At 47.2% G+C, this 16,809-nt stretch overlaps 1 protein-coding gene across 1 annotated transcript in view; it reads left to right on the top strand.

Annotated features, from left to right (window-relative positions):
* adgrl3.1 (adhesion G protein-coupled receptor L3.1) overlaps window positions 1-16,809 on the top strand; it is a 133,880-nt gene that overhangs the window by 86,224 nt on the left and 30,847 nt on the right. The window contains 6 exon segments of the mRNA XM_068592038.1: window positions 3,075-3,379; window positions 3,381-3,543; window positions 4,589-4,692; window positions 6,221-6,406; window positions 7,671-7,709; window positions 14,898-15,081. Coding sequence (XP_068448139.1) covers window positions 3,075-3,379; window positions 3,381-3,543; window positions 4,589-4,692; window positions 6,221-6,406; window positions 7,671-7,709; window positions 14,898-15,081 — 981 coding nt within the window.

Below are 16,809 nucleotides of genomic sequence, written 5' to 3'. Positions count from 1 at the left end.
GGTCCCGATGTCAAAGCAGTCAGCAATATCTCACACAGGCATGCGCTCAAGAGACAAAGAGAAGGATCCCGGTGCAGCCGGCCACTGGTGGGTGCCTTCGGAAAAGCCCAGATGATTACATTTATTTCAATTCAGTTTATTTTCGTACAGCCCAAAATCACAAATATAAGCTTTTACAATCTGTACACATGACATCCCTGTGCCGGGACCGCACATCGGATCAGGAAAAACTCCCCAAATAAAGATAGAAAAAGCCCTTTCACAGGAAGAAAAAGGGAAGAAACGTTCAGGAGAGCAACAGAGGAGGATCCTCTCCAGGATGGACAGAAGCAAAAGATGTCATGTGACCAGAATGAGCAACGTAACAGAGTTACAGCACATTACATGACTATGACAGAACCTATTCATACAATGAGTAGTACACACGTGGTACAAGTAATGAGTAGTATATGCATGGTAAATGTAATGAGTAGTATACGTATGGTACATATAATGGGTAGTATATGCATGATATATGTAATTAGCCGTGTACACGTGGTGCATATAATGAGTAGTATACATGCGGTACATGTTATGAGTGCTATATGCATGGTATACAATGAGTAGTACACACGCGGTACATATAATGGGTAGTTTATGAATGGGTATATATAATGAGTAGTATACACATGCTACACACAATGAGTAGTGTACACATGGTACAAATAATGACCAGTATATGCATGGTAAATATAATGAGTAGTATACGTATGGTACATATAATGGGTAGTATATGCATGGGTATATATAATGAGTAGTATATGCATGGTAAGTATAATGAGTAGTATACGTATGGTACATATAATGGGTAGTATATGCATGGGTATATATAATGAGTAGTATATGCATGGTAAGTATAATGAGTAGTATACGTATGGTACATATAATGGGTAGTATATGCATGTTATATATAATTAGCCGTGTACACGTGGTGCATATAATGAGTAGTACACATGCGGTACATGTTATGAGTGCTATATGCATGGTATGCAATGAGTAGTATACACGCGGTACATATAATGGGTAGTTTATGAATGGGTAAATATAATGAGTAGTTTATGCATGTCACATATAATGAGTAGTATACATGTGGTACGCATGGTGAGTAGTATACATGTGGTACACATGGTGAGTAGTATATGCGTGGACCACGATCCAAACTGCCAGAGTCCATGACGAGGGGTTGATGGGTAAGTTTTGGGTTCGGCATCTCTAATGGAGTCGTGAGCACCGTGTGGGACGTTTGAAAAATGGCGCCCATTAGATTTGTGGCGTTTCTGTCCTCGGCCCTGAGTCACGTCCTCTGGCTCTCGCACATTGTTGTGGATTTCAAACCAAAGAAATCGTCGTCGCAAACGAGAGCCGACATCTTTCCCCGCTGCAGTTACGTGGCTACATGAGTTAATCGTTAGGGCCGTACCAAATAATTAGAAGCTTCACAACATTGACAATCTAATTATTATTATTATCCGTAACGTGCAGAAACATTGCTTGCGACAGTCCACCGGCATCCACCTTCCATTCCCTGCTACCTCTCTCTCTCTCTCTCTCTCTCTCTCTCTCTCTCTCTCTCTCTCTCTCTCTCTCTCTCTCTCTCTCTCTCTCTCTCTCTCTCTCTCTCTCTCTCTCTCTCTCTCTCTCTCTCTCTCAACACACAGCGTTACAGCGCTTTGTCCTCGTCACTATAAGTATTGCGGTCTTTTGTCCAAAAGTAAAAATGCAATGACTCATTTCCAATATTCACCACTTTTTGAACTTTAGAAATATTTGCTGAAATTCGCATTTGTTGGCATTTAGCTATCTTTTTTTTTTTTTTAACAACATTAACCTAACTGTGAAATCTAGCAGCAATCTAACAGCACCATGAATTACATTTACACTACTGTCGGTTTGGGGTCAAATGTTCTTATTTTTCAAAGAAAAGCACTGATTCTTTTCAATGGAGATAACATGAAATGAATCAGAAATACACTCTGCACATTGTTAATGTGGTAAAAGACTATTCTAGGTGGAGACGTCTGGTTCTTAATGAAATGTCTACATCGTGTATAGAGGCCCGTTTCCAGCAGCTATCAGTGTCCTGATGGTACATTGTGTTTGATCATCGTCTTAGAAGACTAATGGAGGATAGAAAACCCTTGAAAGCCCTTGTGATGATGTCACACAGCTGAAAACAGCTCTGCTGGTGAGAGAAGCTATAAAAGCTGGTTGAGTATCTGGAGCATCACATTTGTGGGTTTCATTAAACTCTCAAAATGTCCAGAAGAAGAGAACCTTCATGTGAAACTCTCCAGTCTGTTCCTGTTCTTATAAATGAAGGATATTTCATGAGAGAACTTGCCAAGAAACTGAACATTTTTCTGAATGACCTCAAACTTCTGAACGGTAGCGTGTACACAAAATCAGACACAGACAAGTTGTTACTTTTTTTTTGTTTTATGTACGATACGCTGCGAAGCAAAAACCAAAGCCAGAGAAAAAGTGAAGGTACGTCTGAAAAAAAAAGCACAAAAATCACAAGCCGGTGCATAAATGAATATGGTTTCTGTAATTGTGAACATATGAGGACCCTTATCGTGGCCAACAGACATGGATTGAGCGATAATCTCATCCTAATTCATTCATTACACGGTACCACCTCTAAGCCCCACACACTGTCGTCTGGAAGACGGGATCTGGCAGCCGGACTCCATTGACGTGTGATGAAAGCATTGGGAAGTCATCAGAAACACGAGCTACTCCCTTCAGCGCCGTGTAAATGAGTGTTTGTGTCCTTGGCTGTAATGTCATTCACGCTGAAGGCCGTCGCTCGCATCACTCGGTGCTGACACAGATGGTTTGCTTGATCGCAGCTCTTTTGACGCCGTTGTTTCCTACTTCCTGACTCCTGGGAATCCATGTTTGAACTCGCCGCTCTGGGCACGTGGCGCTCTCACAAGCGTCCGGACTCGAGTCGTGTTGGGACCCACAAATCTGCGCAACAGATTTCGGAGGGGCCTCCGTGTGAACCTGAACCTTGTCTCTTTTCTCTTCAGACTATCGCCCACCTCCCATGATGCCTCCGAGCCGAGGAGGAGGAGGAGGAGGAGGGGGAGGAGGAGGGGGAGGCGGTCCAGTTGGCGGCGGAGGTTCCTCCTCCTCGTCAACCGGCCGCACCACCACCACCCGTTCCCCTCCCTACTACACCACCCCCCGGCCCGTCCTCACCACCTCCCCCGGCCAGCGCTTCCGGACCACCACGGCGGTCCGCCGGCCCGCCGCCGCGGCTCCGGCCGGCGGCTCGTCGTCGGACACCAACCAGATCCCCGACACCAACCAGAAGGCCGGGGGGGGGCCGCTCCCCGCCGGCGCAGCACCCGCCGGCGCAGCACCCGCCGGCGGCACCGCTGCCCCCGGTGCTGCAGCCCCAGGACTTCTGCAATCCGAGGCTGACGGCCGACATCTCGTGGCCCCGGACGCAGCAGGGCCAGATGGCCAAGCAGCCCTGCCCCGTCGGGACGCTGGGTAAGGACGCGTGCACGCGGCGGGCGGAATGAATTGAGAAGATGGCCGCGGCAGGACCGGCGAACGGTTGGTTAGAGCCAGCGTGAAAGCTTTACCCTCCAGTGGATCAGTCTACTTGTTCCTATTTGCTGGAACACCCTTGGCACGATGTTGTAGGAGTACGACTGTAACCAGCCATGTGAGAGGTGTAGCGTTGTAGGGTGGAAACATCGGCATATGCGGAGAAAGAGAAGTGAAACTGCCATCAAATACAGATGCAGAACAGCAGCATCCATTATGGGCTCAGTCTCAAAGAGTAAAGTACGTTAAAGATGGAGATCTACACGCCCGATGCTGCTTGTCTGTGAGTTCAAACACGGTGAAACCGAGCTACTATCTCCAGTGATTTAATGTCGGCAGGCCGGTGTATTTATTGTCCACAATAAAACAGAATGGAGCGCTTTACATATCGAGTGAGTGTTTTCAACTCGTCCTAATGGCTGTTGTTTAATTTCAAACGGCTCCGTCGAGCACTTTGGTCGACATGTGCCGTTTTTAAATGTGCGTTGTGAATTAATTGACTAATTTGATTGATTTGGTCTCTTTAAAAATGAAATCCGACACAATTAACGCATTAACCGTCGCAAAATGAAACCACTAACCTCCTCAGAGTGATGCAATCAGATTACCAGCCCTCACTTTTGGGTTTCCTCAATCCCAAATATGCAAAAAAAAAACAAAAAAAAACAGCATGCTGGAATTTTGCCATGAATTTGGATGTCGAGCAGAAAAGGGGAACAAATTAATCTGTAATCTGATTCCATCTTTTCTCTCTGTAACTCTGCGTAATACAGTTATCCATTCCTAAAACATATACATTACAGCGTGTACGATGAGTGGATTTTACTTAATTAGCTCAGGTTACAGAGATGATTCTTAAATGCTTCTTCCACACACACACACACACACACACACACACACACGAACACACACTGCTGAGTGGAGTCCTGGTGTCTCTGCTGAATGTCAGCGCTGTCTCACCCTGTTTGTTTTGCTTGTCTCGAAGGCGTGGCCACGTACGTGTGCGTGGCCCATTTGGGCTACTGGGATCCCCAAGGGCCCGACCTCAGCAACTGCACGTCGCCATGGGTCAACCACATCATGCAGAAAGTAAGTCTGAACGCCGCCGCCGGGCCCTTCGCGGCTTTCCGGGTGTTTTACGGATGCATCCCTCCTCGCCGCCCCCTGGGGGTCGAGTTCTCACGCATGGAGACGCTCCGGCTGCGGGGGAGGACGGCGGCCGCGTCTTCCATCTTTACGTGTTAACCCTGACCCGTGGTTTCCGAAATCCGAGAGCTTTTCTCTCATTTTTTTTTTTACATGGCTGCCCGGGGAGCGTGAACGTCCAACATGAGGTCATCCGCTCGCGCTCCCTGCCGCCGTTCAGCACGCCAACATGCATCATGGGAATTACATTGCATTACTGTGTTTGCTTTCTTCCAGATACTTTTATTCTGGAAGAAGAAGAAAAAAGAAGTGCTGCCCAAGTTAGAACTCGCCCACAGTTTTTTCAACTTATGGCGTTGTGTCTGTTTCCACACGAGCCGCGAGGCTTCGAGGGCTTTTCTTTACAAGACAGAACAAGAAAATATAGTCCTGTGAAATCGGCATTGCAGCAGAGGTGCTAAAGCGGGAGTCGTCTCCGTAAAGTAGCCTTAAATGTTTTTATGATAAAGGTTATAAAAAAAAAGGGTGCTGGAAGCACAACATTGACTTCCGCTTCGCCCCCACAAACAAGCCGATCGCTCTTCTCCTCCTCCTCCTCCTCCTCCTCCTCCTCCTCCTCCTCCTCCTCCTCCTCCTCCTCCTCCTCCTCATCCTCCTCGTTCTCATCTTGCCTGGTACTTCTCTCGCTCTGTAACTCTCTCATCTGTCCTCTACCTCTCTGCCCTCCATCTGCCTTTCGCTGGACTCTTTCGCTGTCCTCCTTTTCACTTCTCACCCCGTCTGACTCTGTTTCTCTTGGTTTTTTTGCCTCTTAAACCATTAAAAACTCTGGAACCAATTTTGGCTCCAGACCTCTTTTCCCCTGCGTTTGAGTCGTCGTTGGAACCCCAAATTAATTCCAATACTTGTGTTTATTGTCTGTATTTGTTCAGCAAAGTCTTGGGAAAAAAATTTAAATGCAAAAAAATGAATAAATACTTTTAAAAATGCATTTTGATTGTAACTATGAACATCCAGCATGCTGTGAACAAGGTAAATACAGTTAAATTACCCGAAAGTTTCCAGTTAATTCCCGTATATTCCAGTTTATTCCCGTTTATTCCCGTTAATTCCCGTGGAAAGTTTCCAACTTTGAATATTGCCGGTGTTTTTCAACCCTATTGGTAACTATGAACATCCAGCATGATATGAGCCAGATTTCCCAAAAATGCCTCTTGGAGCGTCAATACGACACCTTTTTGGAAAGATTAGGACCTAAAGAATCAGGATCTGTAACAAAAATCACAATAAAACAAAGTCTTGACCTGTTAGGAAGGAGTTTCAGTCAAAAAAACTGTGTCGTTTGGTTTAAAAATGGAAAAATTACACATTTTATGTCAAAAGATTGTCTGGATTGTGCATGCTGGGACTTAAAATGGTTTCCAAAAAGGTTGAACCTCCATCCCTCCATTCCCTGCTTTTCTTCCCGCAGCTCCGCTCGGGCGAGACGGCGGCCATCGTGGCCCGCGAGCTGGCGGAGCAGACCAAAGGGCTCCTGCGGCCCGGCGACGTGCCGTCCACGGTGCGCGCCATGGCCCAGCTGGTGGAGCTGCTGGACGTCCAGCTCAGGAACCTCACGCCCGGGGGCAAGGACAGCGCCGCCCGCAGCCTCACCAAGGTAACGCACCTCCAGGAAAACGACACAAAAAGAAAAGAAAGTCGATGTGCTGTGAGAGATTGAGTGAGGAAGGATGCGAGGAAGGAGGAGACAAATTCAGGCCGCTGGTTCTTCAGGGTCAGGGTTGATGGAAGTTCCCCCAGGTGATGAACGGCTATTTCCTCCTCTTCTGGTGGACTCCTTCGTAACAAGCTGCGAGTGATAGATAACTGCTTTCAGTGTTTGGCAACTCCGTTCAGATCAGGACCCCGAATTTAATGAAACGACTCGGACTCGACGTGGGAGGAGCGCTCGCTGGAAAACAGGCTCGAGGGCAAACTTTCCGTCAGTCGCTGAACTTTCGGGGGCCTTTCGAGCCCCCGGTGGCGGGGATGCCGTGGCCCCGAGCCGGCTCCGGTTCTTTACCTCGATATTAAAACAAATGGAAATGGAACAAAAGATCTGCTTTACTTCCACCGGCAGACGGAGGCAGGAATTCAGCTCTGGGCTCCGTCGCTTTGAGGCATCCGATTAAAGCGAGTTAAATCAATGAGGACCGGCCGACCGGATGGGCGGACTGCTTCTCGGTCTCCTGTGCCGAGGTCGGCGGTGATGGGCGGGCTTTAGCAGCCAGATTGACAGCTGCTGCCACCTCGAATACGGTTACGCTGGCTTTTTTTCCCCTCCTTTATTCTTCTCCTCCTTTTTCAGCTTCAGCGTCTCGAGTCTCGCCGTCACACATTCCTCCCTTCCCCCCCTCGAGTAAAATCGGCAACATGTGTGACGCGTGTACACGTGTAAGTGGAATGAATTAATCTGCAGTTGGCTGTTGACCAAATGGCCTGTTAAGAAAAGAAAAAAAAGGGTTGAATACGTTCGAAAAAGTCCTCCATAGAAGAGGAAAAGCGTTCCTCTTGTTTTTAATAATGGCTCCAATTATATCTACCTAATTGAGTAATTTGCCCGCTTATTATGCAAATTTTTGCAAAGGAAGTTGCATGCGACCAATCACGCACGAGTGCCGTGGTAATTAACGCCATCTATTCTCTTGACAGTGGATGCAGAGAATGAGAAGGAGAAAGAAAGAGGAGCGGAGGAAAAACGCTGAAAAACGATCTGGGGGAAGTTTTGCGAGGATGAATGAAACGGGGGAGGAGGGGGGAGAAAATATGTACAAGTTATGCTTTGTTATGGTTGTGCACAGGAGTATGTATACTGTGTGTGTGTGTGTGTGTGTGTGTCTGGGGTGTTACATCACTAATCGCTGAACTGTTTGAATTTGCAGCTTCAGAAGAGAGAAAGGTCCTGCAGGTTTTTCACACAGGTATTTCCTCTTCCTGGTACCGTTGATTACTTTGCCACACCATCTCTCTCTCTCCCTCTCACCTCCTCCTCGCTCGGCATGTGCTTTATTGGCGGTGTGTGTGTGATCACGCCCGTTGTCTGCGTTGTGTGTGCAACCCCCCCCCCCCGACCCTTTGAGGAGGGCCTTCATTGAGCTGCTAGCGCTGCATCACAATCACCGGCGACACAAAACAAAAGAAGAAAGTTTGAGTCTCCTCAAAGGGTTTTGGCATTGGCTTTTGTTTTTTAATATCACTCCCCCCTCTCCCTCCCCTCCCTCCCCTCCCTCCCCTCTCGCAGAATCAATGGCACTGATATGAGCCCATGATCGATAGCAATAACGGCTCATCTGGAGGAATTGTAAAACAGAGCCGCCGATCCATCTCCATTCAGCAGAGCGAGAAACAAGAGTGATGGATGCCGCTGCTGCATGTTGCTTGGTCACGGTGCCTTCATCACCACCATCATCACCATCATCATCATCAACAACAACAAAAAAAGAATAATACCAGCTTGTGTTTTGAGGCTCACGGGGATGATTTATTTCCCCCCCCCCCCGTCGCTGCGCTGGCATTGATGTTTGTCCGTGTCGACGCCGCGGGCTCGCTCACCTCGAACAGAAACATCACATGAGCGTGTTTCTGGTCAGTAGAAAAAAAAAGAGAGAGAGAGAGAGAGAAGAATCACTATTCAGGACATGAAGGCGTAACCGCCCCCTTCATCCGTGTGCTGTCGACGGACTGCAAAGTCTCCCTGCATCCTCCCAACACACACACACACACACGCTTACACACACACCCTTGATGGGCTAGCTCTTTTTCTCCTGATGCAGGCCTTTTTTTTCCCTCCCCCCTCCCCCTCCCTCCTCCTATCCCCGCTCTTCCCCCCCTTGAAAAGTCTTAACGTCAGCACCAGTCAGCAATGTCACATCACAGAACATGGGCTCAGGACGAGATGCGAGCTGACACGCCACGAACATATCAGCGACAATGATCTCGTCCCGCCGCGACCACGTCTTTCTTCTCTTTATGTTGGGGGGGGGGGGGGTGCAGCCTCCTTGATCCCATCCTGTGCTGAGAGTCCAGAGGAGTGGCTGCAGGTTCAAAAAAGGGAAGAAGAAGAATAAAAAAACAACTGTGCAACACACATTGTGGTTCTTCTGCAGGAGGGGGGGGGGGGGGGGGGGCTCGGGAGTGATCGATTCTATAATTAGCCTCAGTAATGTGAAGCAAAATTATACCAACAGTCTCTTACTCTTGCCCAGATAGAAATGTGCGTGATTAGGGATGTGGCGTGGCGCTGCCCTCTCCTCGTTAATTATCTACTGCACTAATTGCCAAGTGAGGAAGAGTGGGCAGGAGGTTTGGGCTCTTAATAGAGACAAAAAAATAATTGAATTCTCTTCTTTCCTTCTCTCTCTCTCTCTCGCTCTCCTTCTCCCTCTCCCTCACACTTCATCTCTCCTCCTCTCTCGCTTCGTTTGGGGAGCTGGGGACTCGTTTCATGTATACTAAATTGGCAATTTATTCATGATGAAGTTGGTGGTGTGGAGAGGCTTTCATGCTGTAGGGTGGAACTGATGGAGGGAGGTGGAGTCTGCAAGGTAGACAGAGAGAAGAAGAAGAAGAAACAGAGATGGCGAAGGGGAGGCGGCGAGGAGGAGGGAGGGGGGGTGTGCGAATTAAACAGAGAACGAGAGCAGATTCACAGAAAGAGAAAAGGAATGAGAGAGATAAACAATAAGGGAGGGGGGGGGCAGGAGGAGACAGTGATGCTCAATGACAATGTCTAATTTGCCCTCTATTTATGGACGGCGGGTCAGAACGCGGCGCGCCGTGAATTTAAAGCCTGATTTAGCTGCGAACTCGTCCTGTCAGAAAGAGACAAACTCCCAACAACGACTGACAGATAAAGCCCCGCTCGCTCTGATGAAAAACATCTCCAAAAACACGCACTGTTCTCTGAGCTCAGCCAGGCGGAGAGAGAGAGAGAGAGAGAGAGAGAGAGAGAAGAGGAAAACACACAGGAATCCATTCTGTTCCTCGACCCCCCCCCCTCCCTCCCTCCGACCCACCACACACACACACACACACACACACACACCTTTTCCTCGTACTTCTAAACGCCCCTGCTTCTGAAAAAAAGAAGAAAAAAGTGTCTTTTTACCAAGTGTGTATGTGCACATTAATGTGCGTGTGCACATACTGTATGTTTGTGTGCGTGTGAGCGTGCACGCCCCCCCCCCCCCCCCTCACTGTGTGGCGGGGAGTCGTGGAACGGCCCGGCTCGAGTGTGTCTTGCCACTGCTGTTTACGCTGGATTACCCCAACGCTTCAAAGCATTTCACTTCTGCCCCATTTACTGGCGCTTGTGTGTGTGTGTGTGTGTGTGTGTGCGTGTGGCAAGTGCACATGGCTACCCTGTAATACACACACACACACACACAAACGACACCCTTATCTGTCTCTGCAGAGTCTCTTCCCTCTTTGAAGACCTCTTAAAAAAAAAAAACCTGTCTCCATTTTAGCCCTCAAGTCCTCATACTTGATAGAAATGTCACCAACAGGCAACGGAGCTTACACACACACACACACACACACACACAGACACAGACACACACACGCGCGCGCACACACACGTGTACTCCATCTTTGAGTTTCTGATGTGGAGATGTCTGGACCTCAAGGAAATTACACCCCTTCTTCTGCCTTACCTATCTCTCTCTCTCTCTCTCCCTCTTCCTCTTCCTCTCCCAGATCACAATCTCTGCGCCGGCGAATTAAATTTCAATGGGGGGAAAAAAATAATACCAAATTGAAAATGTGAGATAATCAAAAGTTCAATAAAAAGCAATGAAAAAAAGTTTAATGAGGGTGGAAAAGGGGGGGGGGGGGGTTAGAGGGGGATGGGTTATCTAAAACACATCAAAGTGAACGTAGGCGAGTAGAACGCAGTCGCACCGTATCAGCCGAGCCGCACAGAGCATCCCTCCTCCCTCGCTCCCTCTCTCCTCCTCCCTCGCTCCATCTCTCCTCCTCCCTCGCTCCCTCTCTCCTCCTCCCTCGCTCCCTACGCTGCTACTGTACAGCAAGTGGAGCAGAATGATGCGCTGCAATCCTTCTCCCGGCCTCCCTTGTGCACGCCCTCACACACACACACACACACACACACACACACACACACACACACACACAGATACAAACGCACACACACATTTTAATTCCAACACACATACCAGCACACATGCTCCCCATGCACATACGCAAACACTTGATGTATGGAACTTATATGTCACTGCATATGGGCTCATCTATGCACACACACACACACACACACACACACACACACACACCATCATACCATTCCCCACAAAAGAAGCAGCAGGAAGTTCTAGTTTCATACAACTTGGGAGTTTGGGCCATCATCTTCTATCAGAAGTGCATTGTGGGATTTTCACCAAACTTTGGGAAGGATGGAAAAGGTACAATATGTCACCGGTGTAAAAGTATTGTCACAGTACAAGTGACATTATTTCATTATTTGGGTAGAAATGTACTGGTAGTGACAATGTACTCTGGGTAACGTCTACACATCGCTGTCCAAACCAACACAACAGTGTGTTTGTGTTTGTGTTGAAGACACTGCAGCAAAATAAATTAACTTGTTATAAAAATCAACAGCAGAATGTGTAGAAAAATCCATCGCTTTTGCACACGGCGTAGCACACAAACAGTAAGTCACCTGACGATAGCACAAGCTAGTACGCGTCTGTTAGCTTATGTTAGCTACGTGTTGAGGCACTTGCAAACGTATCACTGCACAGCTTTCCTTATTCATCCACATTATTCCATAATATAAGTTGCATGCTCTCTCGATACTTCAGGTTAATTTAATAAACTAAACGTTTATTGCACATTTAACGTGCATCCTCAGTGTCTCCTCGAGGCTGTGTTGTTCGGCTCGGCAGCTTTGAGGCCTGGTTCTGTTGTTTGCTCTGAGATAAAAGGGACAAAGATGCACCTTCACGATACAGAATGCTGCAGCAATTCGTCCTAAAACACGACGTCTTTTGCACTTTTAAGTGTCTTAAAAAAGGGGCGGTTGCGGGTTGAAGTTACTCAACGACACTACGAACAACGTCCTCCTCCTCTGCTCCTCGTGGATACTCATCCCATTGTTTCCCTGTTGAGGGAACCGGCGCGATGCTAACGTCCGAGGGTTGGCCTACAAAAAATAGGTCATCCCTTCAGCGCTCAATACGAAGTCAATGGAGGGAGATGAATTGTTTCCCCTTCTGGTGTGGGCGGGACTTAACGGCGCTCCGTCTCAATGACAAGTTACGCCGATGCTGACCTTAACCCACAGCGGTGTCGCTCTTTATTACATTGCATGGCTGTGCTGCTTTCCAAAGTGCGAGGCCCTGAAGAGCTTCAGCTCATCTGAATAAGATGTTGGTTCATTTCAGGGCTTCAACCAAAGATAATCTTTTTATTCATGCCATTTGCATGTTAAATGGCAAAAGAAAGTATAAAAGAAAGGCCATCATTGGAAGTGTTCAGTGATACATCCAGTATTAATCATCATAATGCCGTTGACAGTTCTATCCACTGTCGGGCTACAACTAATGATGGTTGGTTAATAATATAATAACTATTTTCTAGATGAATCGATAACTCATTTTGGAAGTAAAATGTCAGAGGATATTGCCAAATGCTGCTAGAAGAGCTTCAAATATGGATCCAAAGAGTGTTTGGTAAATCTGCTCACACAAAAAACATCCCTTTGAGTCATGTCACATGACTCAATTGATGAATTGATTAGCAGTGATTAGCAAAACTGCAAAAAAAAAACGACAATTTTCCTTTAAAAGGCGTTTGTCGACATTTATCCCAGCCAGTGAAAACAAGTCAGACAGAAACCGAGTTGCTGGGTATAAATATACACGTGCGTGATCATGTGCATGTGTGTGTGTGTGTGTGTGTGTTTGTGTGTGTGCTTCATACCCACTCCTGCTTATTCCAGTTGTTTGCTGAAGCAGTTGATTAATTAGTTTTTGTTTACACGCAGCCCTCCCAAACGCATCCGATCTGCATCCCGGCTAATTAGCTGAGCGCTAAAAGAGGACATGACATTATCATATTAACTCGTTGGCTGAGCAACCATTGCACGTGTGTGATATTCACTGGGACTACACGTGGGTGTCACACGCCGCCCAAAACACACAGGTGGGATTAGCTCTGATTCCAGAGGACAGCCGCACGTTTTGTAGCGCACGCCATTAGCGCATCGCGAGTCACCGTCGACAGCGATTCCCTCTCTGGGATGCTGTTTCTCTACCTGCTGCACACACACACAGACACACACACTTTACATCCCGACAATCCCCTGTTGCATCAAGTGTTCCCTCCCTTTCTTCCCGCTTCTCCATAACCCCTGAGTGGGAAAGGGGCAGGAGAGGGAAGTGGCAAATGGTTGGTATGAACCGATGTCTCGCACCCGCAATTCCCCCACCGGACGACCCCGGCTGGCTCCGCTTGTTATAATGGCGCCGCTTTTTCTTTCTTTCACCGCCGCCCCATCCCGTCCACCATCCTCCTCGAGGGGGAGGAGAGAGGAAAGAGTGAGGATGGAAGTGCGCTCGCGGGGGTGGAGGTGAAGAGGAGGGGGGGGGGGAGGGCAGTGGTTTACAGTTGTAGAAAGAGAAAATAAAGAGACAGCCAGGCAGTGTGAGATGTGTGCGTTTGATAGCACCTGTATTCGCCTCCTCTTGTTCCCAACGGACGCCTGTCACCACGGACTCACTGGACTGTTTTATCGCTCTCCCAAGACTCTCCCCTCTTTCTTCCTCCTTTCTCGACCGGCTCTATTTTCTCTCAGTTTCTTTATCTCTCCCAGGGTTCTTTTAAGACGTGTGTGTCTGTGTGTGTGTGTGTGTGTGGTGTTCATGTCTGAAAATGAGGAGGTGAATTCTTAAGAGCATAAAGGAATGTGAGCCGGAGACAAAATAAGTATTGTTACACGGGGAGCGATTCATCTACGCCAGCCAAAATCTTCCCGTTTGGTAATATTTTTGGATCCGAGGCCGCTGTGCGCTGCTGGATACGACCCAGCCGACGTTATCTGATAAAACACTAATTTCTTCTCAGGCCCTCAAGCACAAGTTTCTCCAACTCAAAGATAAGACCGTTTGCTTAAGAAGGAAAAAAAAAAGAGGCAGAAATGAAGCAGGTTTGGGGGTGTGTAGACACACAGTGATTGCAATCAGCTAATTAGCTTAGCTTGATTTTTCGAGACCGGTCTGATTGCAGCTGCGGCGAGGCGTTCCAAGTGGATCATTGGTTCATGGAGGACGAAAACTTTTGTGTTTTCCTTCCGTTAACTTCATTGTCCTGTTTGTGACCGTCAGGAAAGTGACTTTCATTCTGCTTTAAGTACAACAAAACTCACTTTTTTTTTATCAAATTCTTAATTCATCTCTAAAAATGATTTGTAACTTTGATGACACACGTGATACAAAGTAAGCTAACTAATTGCCGCGCGTTACATCAACGTAATTAATATATGTTACCTAACTTGATCTTAACAAAGCTAGCTAGCTAACTTCTAGCTTCCAATTTAACTTCCATGTAATGCTAATCATGAAGTAAAGTTCCCACGTAGCCGACACAAGATAACTACTGACATGTGTAATAACATCTGAATGAAGCCCATCTTGGTTTGTTGTCTGTTATTAATTGTTGTGTTTCTTTGAAAGTAAGTACGTTACAAAACCACAAATGACACAAAATTTAGCATTAGCTTGCTAGCGCAGCTTTGCGCCTCACTGGCAGGCTTCTCCCGCCAGAGCTCCCGTTTGGGCAAAACTGTACTTTTTTATTTCACAGCTTCTGTTGTTCTTTTTGCCTTCGTCCTGCCTGCATGGGAATGTCACATTTTGCATCGCTGACATTTTTTTTGTGGTCGTAAAAAGATACTGCATTCTCACTGCAGCGTCCCGCTGTCTGCTGGCTTCCGTCGTTGTGTTGTGGTGTAACAATGTTGTTTGTACTGTGAATGGGGTTTGCATTCATTTTCGCATCCGCATCATTTACCTAAAGCGATAAAACTAGCAGCTAGTAGCTTCCTCCGTGTGACCGCCGTGTTTCTTCCTCTGCTGCTGCTGCCCCAGGCGATGGTGGAGACGGTGAATAATTTGCTGCAGCCCAGAGCCCAGGCGGCGTGGAGGGAACTGTCCACCAGCGGGCAGCTGCACTCGGCCACGCTTCTCCTGGACACGGTGGAGACCGGGGCTTTCATGTTAGCCGACAACCTCCTCAAGACTGACACTGTGCAGGAGACCACTGACAACATCCGTAAGTACAGTTTCCCTTTTTTGTTGTTTGTCTTTTTTGGTTCCTTCCCATCCTCCAAACTCAGTTGGACCTTGGAACCGTCAATTAGCCTGTTGAGATGCCCTCAAGCAGGACTCCTAAACCTCCGTTTGTGACGCTACACAGTGGCCACGTGTTGAACGGCTTTGGCATGTCTCAGGTGTGGAACTATGGGACCTCAATGTGTGGCTCTGCTGAAGCAAAAGCATCTTTTATTAATGTTTTGTTGACTTTACCCAAATACATTGCTCGAGAAGAAAGCGTTTTTTTTAGTTTTTTTTTTACGTGTTCTCATTTCTGCAGAAATGTGGTTCTTAGATTTCACAGTATTTCCTTTCTTTTTCTCTTTTTTTGCCCCCTTTTAGTGATCCTATAATAATGTAAAGCAGACCAGGCTGGTAAAGATCTAAGAATATGATGTAATATCAAAGTAAGAGGCAACGCTGACAGCAGACATTACTGAGCCCGCCGCCTCAGATCTATGTCTTACATTATAACACAAACCAGAGACAAAGTACACTGTAAAACTTCACAGTACGTCGGATAGTATGGCCGTTCCTCATGTGTGCAATTACACACGGGCGTTCTGTACATGTGAATGGAAGTGGGGCAGAATAATCCTATTGTTTTACAGCTTCGGTGGTTAAGAGAGAAACCAGAGAAAGATTAGCTTTGAGTGTGACCGCAGGAATCTGAGCTCAACAGCCCTCCGACAAGGATGAACATGTCACCATGTTGACGGCGTTAAGTGTTTGAACGTTCAACCTATAACTCCAAAAGAGTTCTTCTTGACGAGCTGAAGGTTCTTCCCATGAAGCAGCTGCTTCTGAAGAACTCTTTTTTTTTCTTAATGGGTTCCATTCTGAGCCAGTTTCATCCAAAGAACCCTTGATGTAAGGACGAGTTCTTCAAGGATTGTCAGAAAGGAACCCCCGCAATCCGGACACAGATCCGCCTTGGTAGAACCATTGTGTGGGTTCTACATGAGACCCTTAGAATACAAGAGGGCTCTTGGTGGAACCCTTGTGAGGGTTCTACATGAGACCCTTAGAATACAAGAGGGCTCTGGGTAGAACCATTGTGTAAGTTCTACATGAGACCCTTGGAATACAAGAGGGCCCTTGGTAGAAACCTTGTGAGGGTTCTAAATGAGACCCTTAGAATACAAGAGGGCTCTTGGTGGAACCCTTGTGAGGGTTCTACATGAGACCCTTGGAATACAAGAGGGCTCTTGGTGGAACCCTTGTGAGGGTTCTACATGAGACCCTTGGAATACAAGAGGGCTCTTGGAAGAACCCTTTTGAGGGTTCTACATGAGACCCTTAGAATACAAGAGGGCTCTGGGTAGAACCATTGTGTAAGTTCTACATGAGACCCTTGGAATACAAGAGGGCCCTTGGTAGAAACCTTGTGAGGGTTCTAAATGAGACCCTTAGAATACAAGAGGGCTCTTGGTAGAACCATTGTGAGGGTTCTATATGAGACCCTTAGAATACAAGAGGGCTCTTGGTAGAACCTCTGTGAGGGTTCTACATGAGACCCTTGGAATACAAGAGGGCTCTTGGTGGAACCCTTGTGAGGGTTCTAAATGAGACCCTTAGAATACAAGCGGGATCTTGGTAGAACCATAGTGAGGGTTCTACATGAGACCCTTAGAATACAAGAGGGCTCTTGGTAGAACCATAGTGTGGGTTCTACATGAGACCCTTA

Source organism: Clinocottus analis, unplaced genomic scaffold (genome assembly GCF_023055335.1).
Source record: "Clinocottus analis isolate CAN_PGR_092001 unplaced genomic scaffold, fCliAna1.0.p SCAF_26, whole genome shotgun sequence".
NCBI lineage: Eukaryota > Metazoa > Chordata > Actinopteri > Perciformes > Cottidae > Clinocottus > Clinocottus analis.
The sequence above is the reverse complement of the archived record's forward strand: the minus strand, read 5'-3'. Positions and strand labels throughout refer to the sequence as shown.